The following is a 15,794-nucleotide window of genomic DNA, read 5'->3' as shown; positions in this document are numbered from 1 at the left end:
CCTTATTCATTTTTGTATTCCCAGTGACTGAAAGGTTAGATTACTGCGTAAGTGGTAGATGCTCAATATATGTTGGCTGCAAAGAGCTAATGAGTGAGTGAATAGCCGATATGAAAAATGGATATAAGATTAGGCGGTTCTGACTTGCTCTTATGAAGCCCCTGGTGGCCTCTAAGCTGTCTTCTGAAGCCATTTTTAGAATTAGAATTTGTCAGGGATTGACAGGAAGCTTATTGAATGTATCCTGTATTCAGAGAAAGATAAGAGAAAATGTCATAATTACGAAGACTGGTTTGATTGCAGATTTTAGAATTTCAGTTTCTTATCACTGCCCTTTTCCATCCCCCTTGGTAGTAGCTATTTCATCCTTTAGTACATTAAAAGGATTCTCTCTCAAAATTGTATATTCTGTTTTGTAAAGTAAATGTTTTAATTCCTTAAGTAAAATAGTATTAAAAAACAGTCATCATAAATTAAAAATATTTTTTCTTTTATTAGTATATGATAGTTATTTTTAGGTTATCATAGTATCTGGGATAATTCTGATTGTAGATTTTAAAATTTTCAAACCTCAAGAAGAAGCTTATAATTGTATTTTCTGAAATACGTATTAAGCTTACTAATTTATGACACACTGGAGTTACATAAGAAATATTTGATTATCAAAATGTGTTATGTTCATTGTAAGCCAACTATCCTTCAATAAAAAATGTGTTATATTAATTTAATATATATGCTAATATTAATTAATAGTTTTTTACTAACATAGATACGGATACGTATGTGCAACAAAGATTATGAAACTGAGGAAAATACTTGAAAAAGTTGAGGCTGCATCAGGATTTACCTCTGAAGAAAAAGGTGACTTTTAATTTATAGGATATGCATTAAAATAACTTGAAAGCATAAATGCTAAATTGTTGGCTGAAATGTTATATCTGTGTAGTTTTGGGGATTTTATTTTAAACTATAATTTTTTTCTATGTGATGTACAGTTTTCTTCTCTTTTTGTAAATGCTTTCTCTCTTCTAAAAGTGAGTGATATGTGGAATAATGAACCCCTTTAAGAAGCTGACTGGTTTTACTATATTATGAATAAATAAGGAGATCTTTCCATCCGGCAATGATATTCGGAGTTGTTTTCTTTTCAGGGGTGAAGAGTTGCACTGAGTCATCCACATTTCTCACTTAGCTTTCCTTGTTATAAAGGGAGTTACAAATGGCTGATTAGGATTAAGTTTATGGTCAGAGACAGTGTTTTCATCTATTCATAGCTAATGAATTTACTCAGAGATTCAACTCCTGACTTTGAATGTATTAACAGCATATTGTAACTAGCTATAATATTTACAGACTTGATAATTATTTAAACAGCAGGAAAAAATAACGTCATACGTCAGGTTTTATTACACTTAAGCCCCCCCCAAAGAAATTAAAATTATTTCCCTATATGTGAATTATTATACCCTTTGAAATATAATAAAGTTATAACAAAATTGTCACGTAATACTTTATCATATCATTTAAATATCCTTTGTAGTTTGTCGTTAGGAAAAATTGAGAACTATGCTTTTAATTGAAATAATATTGATTATGAAATTGAATTCTGTATAGGAATATGACTGTTATAAAGAAAAAATAGAATGATTTAAAAATCTTGTCTGTGACTTATTTGATTTTTTATTTTCTCCTAGATCCTGAAGAATTCTTGAATATCCTGTTTCATCATATTTTAAGGGTAGAACCATTGTTAAAAATAAGGTAATTTTAAATTGTTACAGAAGCGTTGGAAAAATAGACAATCCTCATTTCCACTGCCATCACTCAGTAGAAATGATTTCCTTAATGATTACTTAATATTGTATTTATTTAGGGATCTTAATATGTTAGGTTCCCGCAATGCAAATTAATTTAAATCATTATCTTTGCCATAGTATCATACTTAACTTGAAGAACAAATCCAGTGTAAATTTGTGCTTTTAATTTTAACCCCAGTAATAAGCACTGTTGCAAATTGTTTTCTTATAAAACTGTATATAAATATTTTTTTAATTTAAATTAATGAATCCTTTTAAGAGAATATTATTCGAACTCAATCAAACACCGTGGGAGCACTGTTTTTGACTACCCATTAGTCAAAGAATTAATTTAGCCCTAAATTAGCTCTCTTGTTCCCAGTTTTATAACTTGGTCTTTTTTCCCCCCATCTTCAATGAAAGCCTTGAATCTAATGCAGTGAAGTTCTTAGTGAGATGTTCTAAATGGATGAACTTTCCAGATTGAATGCTGGGCCTTTTTACATTTTAGTCTGGGTTTCTTTGTTGAAAAATCTTGCTTATATACTATTTACTTCCCTAAAAGCTAATCACGGACAAGTATTCTTACTCATCTCAGTGTCTTAAGTGATGTTCTTTGATGCCAGTGTCGAATTGATGAGTAAGAAGGACGGAGGGAAGGGTGGACAGTACCGCAGTTATAGTTTGATATTGTTTTGGAAGTTCTAGCTAATGAAATAAGATAGGATATATTTATTATCTATTCAAATAAGGTCATAGCTATATGTATACCCAGAAAATCCGAGAGAATTGTTTGGAAACTACTAGTGTTAACACAAGAATTTGTAATTTGACCATGCAGGAAAAAACCATGGAGAAATCAGTCATATTCCTGTATCCCCACTAGCAAATATGAAAAAGGGATAATTTCATACTTCATGAAAGTATAAAATGCCAAGAAATCAATTTTACTGAGATAGGTTTTTAAAGAAGACTTGCACAGAGCTAAAAGGTGATTTAATTAATTAGTGAGAAAGATTGTGTTCCAGGTAGGAAGATTAAATAACTTAAAGATGTTAATTTTTACAAAATAACTTGTACATAATCAAGATCTTAACTTTTTTTTTTTTCCTTTGGAACTTAGTAAAATGATTTTAGAATTCTCTACAAGGTGAAATGGGTGAAAACATTGCAGTTTTTTTTTTTTTTAAAGAATTCTATTATAAGCTATAAAGACAAAACAACAGACATTTAAAACAGTGTGATACTGGTATACAATTAGAAATTGGATAGATAGAACTGAATAGAAAGCCCAGATATAGAATTAACTATATGTGGTATTTCAGTATTTTATAAGTCAACCTTCAAACACAAAGGAGGAAGGAAATATATATTGAATACATGATGTAGGAAATCTGCCAGGCAGTTTGGGAGGAAAAAAATCACTTCTGTTTTTCATCTTGAAGAGATGAATTTCAGATGATTAAAACAGTTTTCATTCTTTTTTTTCATAGCCCAACACACCTTGGGTTGTAATACACTCCTGGTGTGTTACGTAGGATGAATACTGCAGCGATTCTCAGAGTGGGTGAAGAAGGGTCAGTCACATATAGGAATATGTCTCAGTGTCTGAAGGTCTTGTGGAGTTTGAAGAGGGCCCTGGGAAGCTCTGCCTCTCCTCCCCCTTCAGCAGCCTCTTCAGATTGAGAATCACTAGTTTGAAGATTATAAAAAGATAAAAAAAAAAACAAAACTTTAAAAGTTAGCAGTTTTTTCCCAAGTGTCATTCTTCCCCTCCATGAGCCGGTCTTTCTGACTGAGGGAGCGTCAGCTGATGCAACAAATAGGAGGATGAGTACCTTAAAACTTTGAAATAGTAAAGTAGTCTAAAAGAGACCATTCTAAAATGATATTCTTAATATGAATATTCTTAAATGGTTTAAGAGAAAAAAGGAGGACTTAGATACCTAGGGAGGATAAATGCAGATTTGATAACAAAGAAAAATAAACAAAAATAAAACTCCCCAAAATAGAGTAAAAAACTATATATGTAGTTATATATATATAGCCATATATGTATATATGGCTGGGAGAGGGCACCTCACTGAATGCAGTATGCACAGCTAAAGAGAGAATTGCTTACTTGAAAGATAGATCTGAAGAAATTACCCAGAATGTAGCCCAAAGCAATAAAGAGTTAGAAAACAAGAAAGAGGAGATAAGAGACATGGAAGACAAATTCTAATTGTCATTGTAGGAGGAGACGCTAGAGAGAATAGGGAGACACTAGAGAGAATAGGGAAGTTGCTTTGGGAAACTGAGGGTTTCTGAGGTTGGCCTCTCAATAGCTGAGATTTTATTATGAAAACTACGTTAATATTTTTCCCTAAGAATCTTGAACTGTACTTATAAATCTAATTATAAACAGTCTGATTCTATATGCAGAAATTCTGCTAAAAAGGGTAAATAGTAAATTGAAAGATTATTGATTCTTTTAGTAGAGTTAGTCTTGAATTTTCATGCATTCTGAAGTAAAATATTTAGAAGGGAAAATGTTCAGTATAAGGGTAGCACTGTGATTGGCATATAGTGGGCCCTAACTTGGTGTTTGTTGAATAAATGAGTGACCATCTAAAGAGACAGCATGCTTTAGTGCCAAGAATAGTAAGCAGTTGTTAGGACACCTAGGTTTTATACCTGGCTCTGATTTTGAGTTACTGGGAAGGATTATCCTTCCCCAGATCTCAGGGCCTTCATTTTAGAAATGAAAAGTTGCATCTGGAAGGTCTCTTAGGGTCTGTCCCATTCAGGCATGTACAAATTAACTTTCCTGTTTCAAGCATTAAATGCGGTTCCCTCCTTTCTAGCTTCGGCAGTTAAGTTGAACCAAGTGACGTTAGCTTCTGGCTTTTATTGTTCACACAGTGCTCCTTGACTGTGGATGTTATTGCATTATTTTTCTTCTAATCACTAAGGCAACTTTTCAATATGAGAACTTAAACAAGAAATCATTTGCAAGGTCTTATGCATAAGTACATTTAATTATTTTATCTAAATGATTGTCTTTGCCCCTGTTGTTCTGAGTGTCAGAGTTGCACCATCGGTTTCTGTTCTCAACAGTTTTTCTGTTCTCAAATGCCTCTGGGACCACTTCACTTTTTGATGCATTTCATAAATAAATTATCTGGCTTTTTTCTGCATATTTTTAGATCAGCAGGTCAAAAAGTTCAAGATTGTTACTTTTATCAAATTTTTATGGAAAAAGATGAGAAAGTTGGAGTTCCTACAATTCAGCAATTATTAGAATGGTCTTTTATCAACAGCAACCTGAAATTTGCTGAGGTTAGTGATAATTACTTATTGTATTTTTTATGCAAGTCATTAGGGTTCTCCAGACAACTATAGCTTCTATAACTATTACTTTTAACCCACTGAGAACAGTTAGGAGCACAAATTGTTAAGAAAACACAAATTTAAAAAAAATATGCCATGCTTCAACTTTGTCCATGTAGAAAATACCTTAGAATTAAGATTGAACTTTTTAGATTTTTGGTGCCAAAGAAAATATCATTCTAATTTGTAACTTGAAAACTTTTAAGTAGCTTAAAGCAAAGAAGATTTGTGTTTTTTTGTTGTTGTTGTCTTTTCACCCAGGTTAACATTTTACCCAATTAAAAATTTTACCCAAGCATATTATCCAAATATATCCAAAAAAAATGTTTACTTTTCCTCCTTCAATAAAAGACAAAATTCACTTACTGTAAATGAACAAGTGATTTAAATTACTTTTCTTTTACTGTTTACTGAGTATCTTCATGCTCTTAGTAGTACATGCTTGTGGTTCATTTTCATTGTATCCATCTCTGAAGGAATGTTCTGGTAAAACCTTAACAGCTACCATTATTTATTTGTTGAAATATAAGGAATAGTGTCCTTCAGGTTTTTCCAAAGCCTTTTAAAAATATAAACCCAAAGTAGATGACTCTGCATGGTCATCATATTATTTGAGACCCAAGGTTGTTGAACTGCCTGACTTCCGTGTCCATGTGTCCACAGATCTTGGACTGCTTGAGGCTTGTGGCTCCTTGGCGCTCTGCCTTCACAGTCCATTTCACATGTGGATCCCATTTGTGAACACGGAGTAGCCATCCACGTTATGGTGGAGCCACTGCTTGGTTTGACAACCACGACTATTTCAGGGAAATTTTTTTTCCAGCGTTTTGATTCTAAAATTATGTATCTTTTTTTTTTAGGCACCATCGTGTCTGATTATTCAGATGCCTCGATTTGGAAAAGACTTTAAACTATTTAAAAAAATTTTTCCTTCTCTGGAATTAAATATAACAGATTTACTTGAAGACAGTAAGTATAAGATTTTTTAGTTTGTTTTTCAGAAATAGTCTGTCAGGTCATTCACATTAATTGCGAATAAGAGTCTTAACAGGATACGAGTTTTCTAAAGGACAATTTGGTATCTGAAGAGGCTGAAGAGCCTGGAAATACTACACTAAAATTTATTCTGAAAAAATAATCAGACATGTAAATCAATATTTCATATGTAAATATGTTTATGAGTAAGAAATTAGAAGCACTCTATATGTTAATGAGAGTAGTTAAGTGAATTATGGTGTCTCTCTACAACAGAACTACTGCCATTAAAATTCATGTTTTTGAAGACCAATGTTATATGAAAGTGGTCATGATGTAATGTTAAGTGAAAAGGAGAGTGTGCTGATAATTTTCTATAAGAGGAGCCACACACACACACACACACACACACACACACACGCCGAGTTATGTGAGTGTGCAGATACAAAATTACCTGAGAAAATTCACAGTAGTATTGACAGTGGTTATCTCTTGCTAACTGAAATTGTAGATGCTGTCAGTTTTCTTATTTATACTCTCTTGTATCTTTGCATATTCACCAATAGAAATTTTATAATCAGGGGAAACACTCTAGAATATATTATTTTTTAAAAATTGTCATTTGGTCAGAGAAAATGTCTTTAAAGATATCCTGAATCCAAGAAAATCCAATTTAATGTTTATGGGGATGGGGAGGGGTGGACTTCACTGAGTCCATGAACATTATCCTTTTTAAAGCTTAACTTTTCTTTTTAATCTTTTTAATGAAAGAATGCATTTTTAAAGACCCCTTAACTCCCCGCCACCCCCAACGTTTTCAGCCCCTAGGCAGTGCCGGATATGTGGAGGGCTCGCAATGTATGAGTGTAGAGAATGCTACGATGACCCTGACATCTCAGCTGGAAAAATCAAGCAGTTTTGTAAAACCTGCAACACTCAAGTAAGTTTGACTTCACTTAATGGATATTCTCTTAATAAGCAGTAAATCATTTGTAGTTGAAACAGATTTCAGGTTTTGAAAAGTTTTCAGAATCATAATTAACTTTAAAAATTCCATAATTAAATGGTATTGTTTATGCCTCCTCTGTTTATTTGATGGACTTCTGTCGAGTACTCAGTTGCTCTTTGTGGGGATGTATTCAATTAGAGTAAGTGGCATTCATTCCCTTCAAAGCATTGTGTTTCGGCTTCTTAATGGCATTCTCTTCATGTTCCCTTTCAGGTTCACCTTCATCCCAAGAGGCTGAATCATAAATATAACCCAGTGTCACTTCCCAAAGATTTACCTGACTGGGACTGGAGACACGGCTGCATCCCCTGTCAGAAGATGGAGTTATTTGCTGTCCTCTGCATAGAAACAAGCCACTATGTCGCTTTTGTGAAGTACGGGAAAGACGACTCTGCCTGGCTCTTCTTTGACAGCATGGCTGATCGGGATGGTACTTTCCACACCTTTTCTACATGTGGCGACATTTGAGTTTGTAGTGGGATAACCATAGTGGGCTAGCCTGGTCTGAGTAATAAAATAGTGTTGGGAAAATCCGTTCAGGAATTTCTTGGTGACAAAGTCCGAAATCTTGAAATGCATTAACAGCCCTGCTACTAAACTAAGGGATAATATTGTTGTGATATTTTGACATGCATAGAGTCTTTTTTTTTAAAAAAAAAAAAAAGGAGCTGGAAATTTCTTTTTTTAGGGCTGAAAGGTTTTATTTTCAGCTTTGTCGTCTTTGACTTTCAGGCTTCTCTTATTTTCTGTACCATAGTCACCATTTCCTAAATACCTACGTGCCAAGCTCTCAGGGAGGTACTTTACGTCATTATACCTAAATCCTTGCAAGGTGGGAATGATTCCTATTTTTCTCTTACTAAAGCTGAGATTTAAGGTGCCTAAGGTCTCAGAGCTTGTATTTAATTCAGTCTTTCTGACCTCAGTGCTTATGTTTTTTCTGTTGTCTTCTAGATGACAAAGCTAAGAATAGAAGTAAATGTCTTCTTTGGAAAAATAAGCTTATTCTGTGTGTAATGTGTCTTCCTTAAGTGGGGAATATACTGCACCTTCTAGGCTGCTTTCTAGGATGTTCGGTCATTATTTAACAGATACCTAATGAGTGCATGTGAAGTGTCTGGGGCTCTAGTAGGTTTCAAAAACGAAACCGTTGTCAAAACAGCTGTACCCCTGCCTGTATAGTTTACAGATCAGGACTGGTCCTAGGCAAGGTTGTGAAGTATGACTTAACGTTCCTCCAGTTCTCTGATACCCCGTTTTTCCTTTAGTCACTCTCTCACGCTCCAGACCCCGAGTCTTCAGGTGTGGCCCTCTGGTGACCTAGGACGCCACCTTGTGGCAGCCTCTTGATCAGATGCCCAAGCTGTACCCCAAGGGTTCTCAGTGTTTTCTCAGCTCTCAGACGCTTGAGGGATATAGCACAGCCCCAGCTGTAAATAGGTCCTTACCCCAGTTAAAAATTTGCATTTAGCCATGTAACTCAAAAGCACAAGGGTTCCAGGCGTTTTTAGAAAAGCCACTGGGAGGCTAAAGCCTTTCCTGGAATCCCTAAGACCACGCCTCATAGCATCTTCATTCAGTCTAACGAAATGTAGAACAAAACCTTGCGAGAATCACACAAATACATATTTTAAATTTAGCAGAATAAAATGGTATTCATTTTACTAGATCTGCCCTAAACTGGACAGGCTCATGGTAAAGCATACAGGGAGGGGTGCTTGTGTCTGGGAAGGGATTTGGGAATGTGAAGAGTTGAATGTGTGTGCATATGTGTATGTAACATTATTCCCTGATTGAATACACAGAGAAGCCTGGGAAGTAGGTTTTGGACTTTGCTCAGGATATGTGTCCTTTTGTCAGTAGTATTCACTGTTGGTCCCGGAATCCTTTCAGAAACCAAGAAATGAGACTGTCAAGAGTTAACAAGAGGATTTAACTTCTAGAAATCGGAAGTAAAATAAGGTCTTTCAGGTCCTGGGAATTAGCCTTAACTAAATTATGGAATTGTAAAATTACTTTGGTGGGGCAGGACAGCAAAAGGGTTTAGAACTTGACTGCCCTAAATACAGCTCTTCCTCTTTTCCGTAGGTGGTCAGAATGGCTTCAACATTCCTCAAGTTACCCCATGCCCAGAAGTAGGAGAGTACTTGAAAATGTCTCTAGAAGATCTGCATTCCTTGGATTCCAGAAGAATCCAAGGCTGTGCACGAAGACTTCTTTGTGATGCATACATGTGCATGTACCAGAGTCCAACAATGAGTTTGTACAAATAAACGGGGTCATCTGGACAGGTGCAGAAACGCGATGCACAGTTTTAATGTTGCATTTCACGCGAGCTGGCAGTTTTGTTCAACGTCCATTGCCGGCAATGGATGTCTTTGTGGTGATGATCCTTCAGAAGAGGATTCCTGCGTTTAAAAACAAATTGCTTTTGTGTTACTAAAGTATTTAATAAGAAGCATTTTGCACTCTAGAAAGTACGTTTGTGTTGGTTTTTTAAGATGTCTAAATGGAGTTATTAATACCTGAAGCTTTAAGTTAAGTGCATTGATCATAAGATATTTTTGGAAGCATAAAATTTTAATTGTGACAGTTTAAAACCTCTTCTAGTCCATTGAGAATGTAAATAAATGTGTCTTCTTTATGGACCAAGGGTATGAAATCACTTTTCCTTTGTAGCTGATGGTTGCCTTGAGGAGGATATATTTTGGTTTTATTAAGAGTCTACTTTCAATCCAGTTATTAAAGTTGTACTGAGTTTGATTTGTTAATTCTTCCCTGTATAGTGCTGATTCCTGCATGTCTGAAATCTGCTGAGTTTCTGTGTTTCTGCAGTAGTGGTCAGAAAAGTATTTAAATTCCCTTAGTGGTGTTTTCTATTTGTTCTGGTTTTGAGATAAATGAGTGATTTTTGTCATAAAATGTCCATTTTTGATGTAATTTTCCTGGAGGATTAGCGTATACAGCAAATGAAGCTCTACGTTCAGAGTAGTAACTGTCAGCTAACAGCTTTTTTTTTTTAAGGCTCTCTAACTATCTTATGCAACAGGGCACAGTAAGTTTTATTAAAGCGTTGGGGTGATAAATATAACATATTCCTACACAAATATATATGGTTCATAAGAAAAAAAATTTGGCATATAGAATCACTCATTAAAATTTCCCTGAAGAGATGTATTGGATATCTAAACCTCTACTATTTTAGATAAGACTGTCCAGAACTTAGATCAGTCCCCGCATTAAATTCCATCTGATTTCCCTTGAGATAATGACAGTTACGAATCAGTTATTTTATTGAAATGTTAGCAGTAGCTTTGCCTTCCTCCTGATTAAATAAGTAGAAAATGGATGTTTTTGTAGCTAATATCCGTAGTGTGTGTCTGTTGTAGACTAGAAGCATAGGCTGTAAATGTAAGTGCCGTGGGATGTGTTGTATGGCGTCATTGTCTCTCTGGAATGACTTCCTAACCACGCGGAAAGGCAGAGGTTGTCATGTGTGTCTAGCATATGACTTCATAAAACATTGAATGTCCAAAAAAAAGGAAAGAATCTTTGCAAACCCTGCAATTGTTTCTTTTTCAAGTCACATTTACTTTTTGGTTCTGTCATTCCATTTTCCTAATATTTATTAGCTTTATAAATCATAATAAGGTACAAAAAATTCTTTCATCTTGTGATTTTTTCAGTTTTGGAATGAAAAAGTACGCAACTTGTGCATGAAGTTTTGCTCAGTGCCTGAGTAGGTGGTGAGATGGTTACTAGATCCGGGGGTTGGGGGTGACCCCGCCCTATCACCCCGGGGTAGATGAGGAGCATGGGATGCAGGATGTCTACGGTCCCATCTAGCCCTGACCTTCTACAAGTCCAGTCACCGCTTAATCAATACGTGCTGGGGAATAAATGGATGAAGGAGCTTATCAATGTGATTTTAAAAGGCTATCTGGAGGAGTAAGTAGGACTCTATATCTGGGTAAGACTGGATTTAACAGTTAAAAAAGAGAAGACAGTGCCTTTCCTGTGAAAATTACAACAGAATACAAGTTGAGGAAGGTCTGTCGTGCCCGGCCCCTTGCGGCAGAAGACTTGAAGAGGACTTGTGAGGGCGCGTGTGCGGTGTCCCAAGGCGGGTGGAGGCGCTTTCAAGTGGGAGGGACCTCATCCATAAATGATTTCTAAGGACAGACTCTTCGAGCGTTAGCTGAAGAATGCTGACAGTTCTTTTAGCATTAGCTGGGGAGGGAGTACCCAGTAAAGGGAGGCAGGGCCTTCTGTGGTGGTTCCTGGGGAGGCGGGGTTCTTTCCGGCCCTGGGTGTCCTCCCTGCCCCCCCCCAGCAGTCCTGTCTTGTTCCTGGTCCAGCAGAGGCCCGTGTGTCAGGTGGGCACAGGCAGGGCTGGGCTGTGTGGCACCAGTGGCCCATGTGCCTGTTGATTTATTTACTTTTCAGCCTTAAATTTTCTTTAATATTTTCCTGTTGGCTTTTGAGATGTTTTTGTTATCCTTTCTTCCATATCATATCTACAATCAAGATGGCAATATAGTAGAATCATCTTATTTATAAAACAAGTCATGTTCCCCCACCTCCATTAAGTACACACATGTAAGTGTGTGTGCGTTTGTGTGTGAGAAGTTATGTGTGTGGGGTGGGGAGGGAGAGCAGCCATGTCTTAATGGCTTCAGGCCCTTGCTGTCAGCTTTATGAAGGAGTTTGACTCCATCCACAAAAGAATGTTTTATAAGACCAGGAATACACATTGCAAACCAAGAGAAACAGTAACAAAACTCAATAAAATATAGTTGTTACAGTTGCTAAGGATTATCTCCCTGGGCTAGCTGAGGATTTTTATAATTCATATTTGCCAAATGTTATAGGTAAATAACTTCTTTCTATCCCATGGATTCATTTATTATTATTATTTTTACATAATTCACATAATTCAGGAACAAGGGGAAGACATGGTAATTCTTACGGAACTTGCATTTTCATTCAAATTCCTGTTGTGTGAACATGGCACCTTCATAAATTCAGAGGCGTTACTGCCCTCCTCAGGTGGATCTCGATATCCAGCCAGATGATTTTGCATCTGTGTGGACGATCGCAGAGATGTGAGTGGAGAATACAGAATGAGGCCTTAGCTGAGGGACTGCCTGCCAACAAGTATTTCTTAGACACTTATAACCTAGGATTGTGTCAGAAGGAACATGAGACATGGTCCCTGCCCTCAAGCAGTTTACCACCTACTTCTAATAACAGATTGTCTACTAAAGGCTGCTTAGCCTAAGTGTAAGGGTACCAGGTTGGGGGAAAGCTCTGGGACGTAGTGAGGTGTGACAGAAAAAGTGGTGGGCAAGGGGACAAGAGAGCTGGTGCTAGCCCTTTCTCTGTCGCTTGCTCTGTTAGTCTCGGGCAACATCTTGACTTCTCTGGGCCTTAGTGTCTTCCTCTATATAGCAAGAGGGTGGGACTATTGAATTTTATAGGAAAAAAAGACAAATTTCTGGGTCCCTGGCTATGCCTGCTGGATCTGACTTCACGAATGGGGTCTAGGAAACGTCAAAAGCCCAACCAGGTGACCCTGATGATCAGCCAGATTTGAAAGGCACTGAACTGAAAGATCTCAAAAATACCTTCTCTTTACGTGATTGTGTGATCATGGAATGTTATTGTGTTAATTACTGTACATTTCACGTGGGTAATTGTATGTTTGTCATATTGTTTCTGTGTTTACATGTGAATTTATAAAAGAAATGCATCTTAGTATCTATGCCTCAGCCCACTGTTTCCTAGAGGTTTTAGCCATCTTTGGAACACACTTAAGACTTAAAGAGGATATTGGATGTTATTTACCTGGCTATTTGCATTTCATTTAATTTCTTGAGGGGAAATTGAGGCTCTGGGAACCAAAGAAATGGAAAAACAAAATTCTTACGCAAAGTTAAAGAAAAAAATGTTAACTAACTAGCTGCTACTTTATAATGAAAACTTTAACCCTATATGAGAAGATTCTGGTCATAAAGTAAACTGTCCTTGTTAAAGTAGGGGGACTCTAAGGCTTATGATGAAGAAATAAGACTACCTTTTCTAGGGGTCAGTGATGTTAACACACCCACAATTCTCCTTCAGTGAAAATAATACTGGAATTTCCCAAGGCAAGTTGGGGTGGTGCAGGAGGAGAGCATATTAAAATGGAAATGTGTGCAAGAGAGAGGGTGGAGGAGGGAAGGCCACCAGGTGTGGTGCCCAGCCTGTGAAGGTGCGTTCTCTGCTCGCAGGCTTATGTCGCTGTTCAGAGACTGGGACTGCAGAGAGCGAGGCTTCCTGCAGGGACTCAGCACTGCATTGTCTAGTTTCCCTTCAGAAGCTTTATTGGAGGGAAAAGAGAGGAAAAAAGACTCTTCATCTTACTCTAAATCCTGGAACAGCCGAAGGGTCTTTCTTGAGTCAGAAAGTGGTGGTAAAAAGCTAACCAGCAAATATGGCCAAGGATAATGAAAAAGGGGGAAAGAAAGACATTCCTTCTTCCTACTCACAATAAACATCAGTATTTGGAGCAGGTCACTCAAGAACCCCATTTGCTTTCCTGACTCTGTCTTGTCAGTGATGCCAGTTTTTTTCACTGTATTTTAAAGTCTTTCTATAACACAGGTGGGGGGAAAGGCCAGGTATGGAGGGTTCATCCATGGGAGCATTGCAGCCTCAGATGTAATTCTCTTGCACTTTTAAACCTGTCCACTTTTGCTTTTTATTTTTTTCAATAGAGATTGTGTTGGAGACTCAACTGTCCTTAGTTTTATTTTCTAAAATGGCCTATAGTACTTCAGAAAGTCATAGTATCCTGTCGCAAACATTAATAAAAAAAAAAAAAATCCCATTTGGAACCTCCCAGGGAAGTCGTGATTATTAGGAAATTGGTATAAAGGAGCACATTTTTTATTGCATTTCCCATATTTGGTATCTTGTTCAACATTTTTTTTTTTTGGCCTGATGAGCATTCTATATTTATGAAGACATTCTTTAAAAATAAAACCACATAAAATATCCCCTTCCTATCAGATTGCTCTGATTTAGCCTTAATTTTGTTAAATTTTTTAGAGATGATTGAAGTGCAGCTGTGGAAAGAAATGTACTATATACTATTTCTGTATCATTAAAATTAAATTTGTATGGTTCCTTTTCCTTGATTTCTTTGGGGAAGGGTTTTGGGTTATGGGAAGACTAGAATTGAGTACAACTTCATAAGTTTTTTGCAGTGGTGCCGGGAAAGAAGATTGCTTTAGGAAAATGCTGTACCGGGCACACCTGTGTCTTCATCGAGTCTCTGCCATCATCACGATTGTTTTAGAAAACCTTACAGACTTTTCCTGTTGTGGGAGATATGCCAGTGGCCTCTGGGTCGCCTCCTGACATCATGACTCCTTGGAGTTTCTTGAAATAGCTTGGCACCTCCAAGCTCTGATACACCAGTCTCTAATCCAGCCAGAAGTTGTTCATCTCTAAACATGTTCACAAAGCCGTTGACTATAGAATAGTGTGTCCTGGTCCCTCACAGCTGCCAAGGAGGCAATTAAACACTTTACTTTTCTGTATAATCCAGAGGCATGACTACATGATGCTATAAGGACCGAAACTTTTACCTTCTTTTAGGTAACTGATATAACAAGCCTTCTAAAGGAATTAACTACTTGGATTTTAAGTCACTTGTTATGCCAAGGTAAGAAAGCCAGAATGGTCTGAGTTGGCAATATTCGTATGACTATAGAACATTCGAGAACTTTCCTGTTTCAGAAATGCATAGCTGAATGACACATTGGTGATAATGAAACTTTGCCATTTTAACATCACTCAGGTTTTCCTTCATTCAGACTCAAGGGTTTTCATGCTTTTTCATAGATCCATTCTTTCTCTTTGTGGGTGTGTCAGTGAGACAGTGATAGTTTATATGCTTGTGTCCACCTGTGGATGTGGACAGTCAAAACCAGACCTTGTTGGAGGCAGGCTGCCCGGCTGGCAGAGGACCACGGCCTGTCTAGGCCTCTTCTCCTGGGTCCTGGCTCCCTGCTCCTTTCCTGACTTGCTGAGGCCTCGTGTCCCTCACTTTCCTGAGAAGGGCTGTGCCGCCTACAGCAGCAGTTCTCAATCCTGGCTGCACACTGAATTCACGGATGGAGGCTTTTAAGATAACTCATGCCTGTGCCCATCCGAACCCACTGGAATCTGCAGGTGGTGGTACCAAACGCAAGTTCCTGTGCCTGATGCACAGTGAGGCCAAACAAACCGAAACGGAGTTCAGAGCAGAGAAAGGTTTACTGCAGGGCCATGCAAGGAGAACTGGGGGCTCGTGCCCAAAAAGCCCCCAACTCCTCAAAGGATTTCGGCAAAGCACTTATAAAGGCCAGGTGAGCGGGGAGGGTCACGGGGTGTGTGATCAGCTCGTGCACAATTCTCTGATTGGTTGATGGTGAGGTAACAGGGCCGTCTCGCAGGGGTTAACATCATCAGTCCTTAGGTGCCAGAAGGTCTGGGGGCTAATGCTCCCGATCATCAAGTAGTAAATTTCTTTCATTTGGTGGTGGTTTTAGCATCTGAAAAACTCAGGAAATGAGCATCAGATACTATTATCCAGGGGCTTCAGAGAGGAGCTA

At 37.5% G+C, this 15,794-nt stretch overlaps 1 protein-coding gene across 5 annotated transcripts in view; it reads left to right on the top strand.

Annotated features, from left to right (window-relative positions):
• The window catches only part of CYLD (CYLD lysine 63 deubiquitinase), a 58,709-nt gene extending 44,445 nt beyond the window's left edge, over positions 1-14,264 (top strand). For all 5 annotated transcript variants that reach the window (XM_068527713.1, XM_068527710.1, XM_068527712.1 and 2 more), the window contains 7 exons: positions 770-861; positions 1,695-1,761; positions 4,985-5,117; positions 6,029-6,137; positions 6,965-7,083; positions 7,366-7,582; positions 9,241-14,264. In XM_068527713.1, coding sequence (XP_068383814.1) covers positions 770-861; positions 1,695-1,761; positions 4,985-5,117; positions 6,029-6,137; positions 6,965-7,083; positions 7,366-7,582; positions 9,241-9,425 — 922 coding nt within the window. In that variant the 3' untranslated portion in view covers positions 9,426-14,264. The remainder of the gene's footprint in view (positions 1-769; positions 862-1,694; positions 1,762-4,984; positions 5,118-6,028; positions 6,138-6,964; positions 7,084-7,365; positions 7,583-9,240) is intronic.
• Positions 14,265-15,794: the final 1,530 nt, after the last annotated feature.

Source organism: Eschrichtius robustus, chromosome 19 (genome assembly GCF_028021215.1).
Source record: "Eschrichtius robustus isolate mEscRob2 chromosome 19, mEscRob2.pri, whole genome shotgun sequence".
NCBI lineage: Eukaryota > Metazoa > Chordata > Mammalia > Artiodactyla > Eschrichtiidae > Eschrichtius > Eschrichtius robustus.
This window is presented reverse-complemented; position numbering and strand designations above follow the sequence as displayed.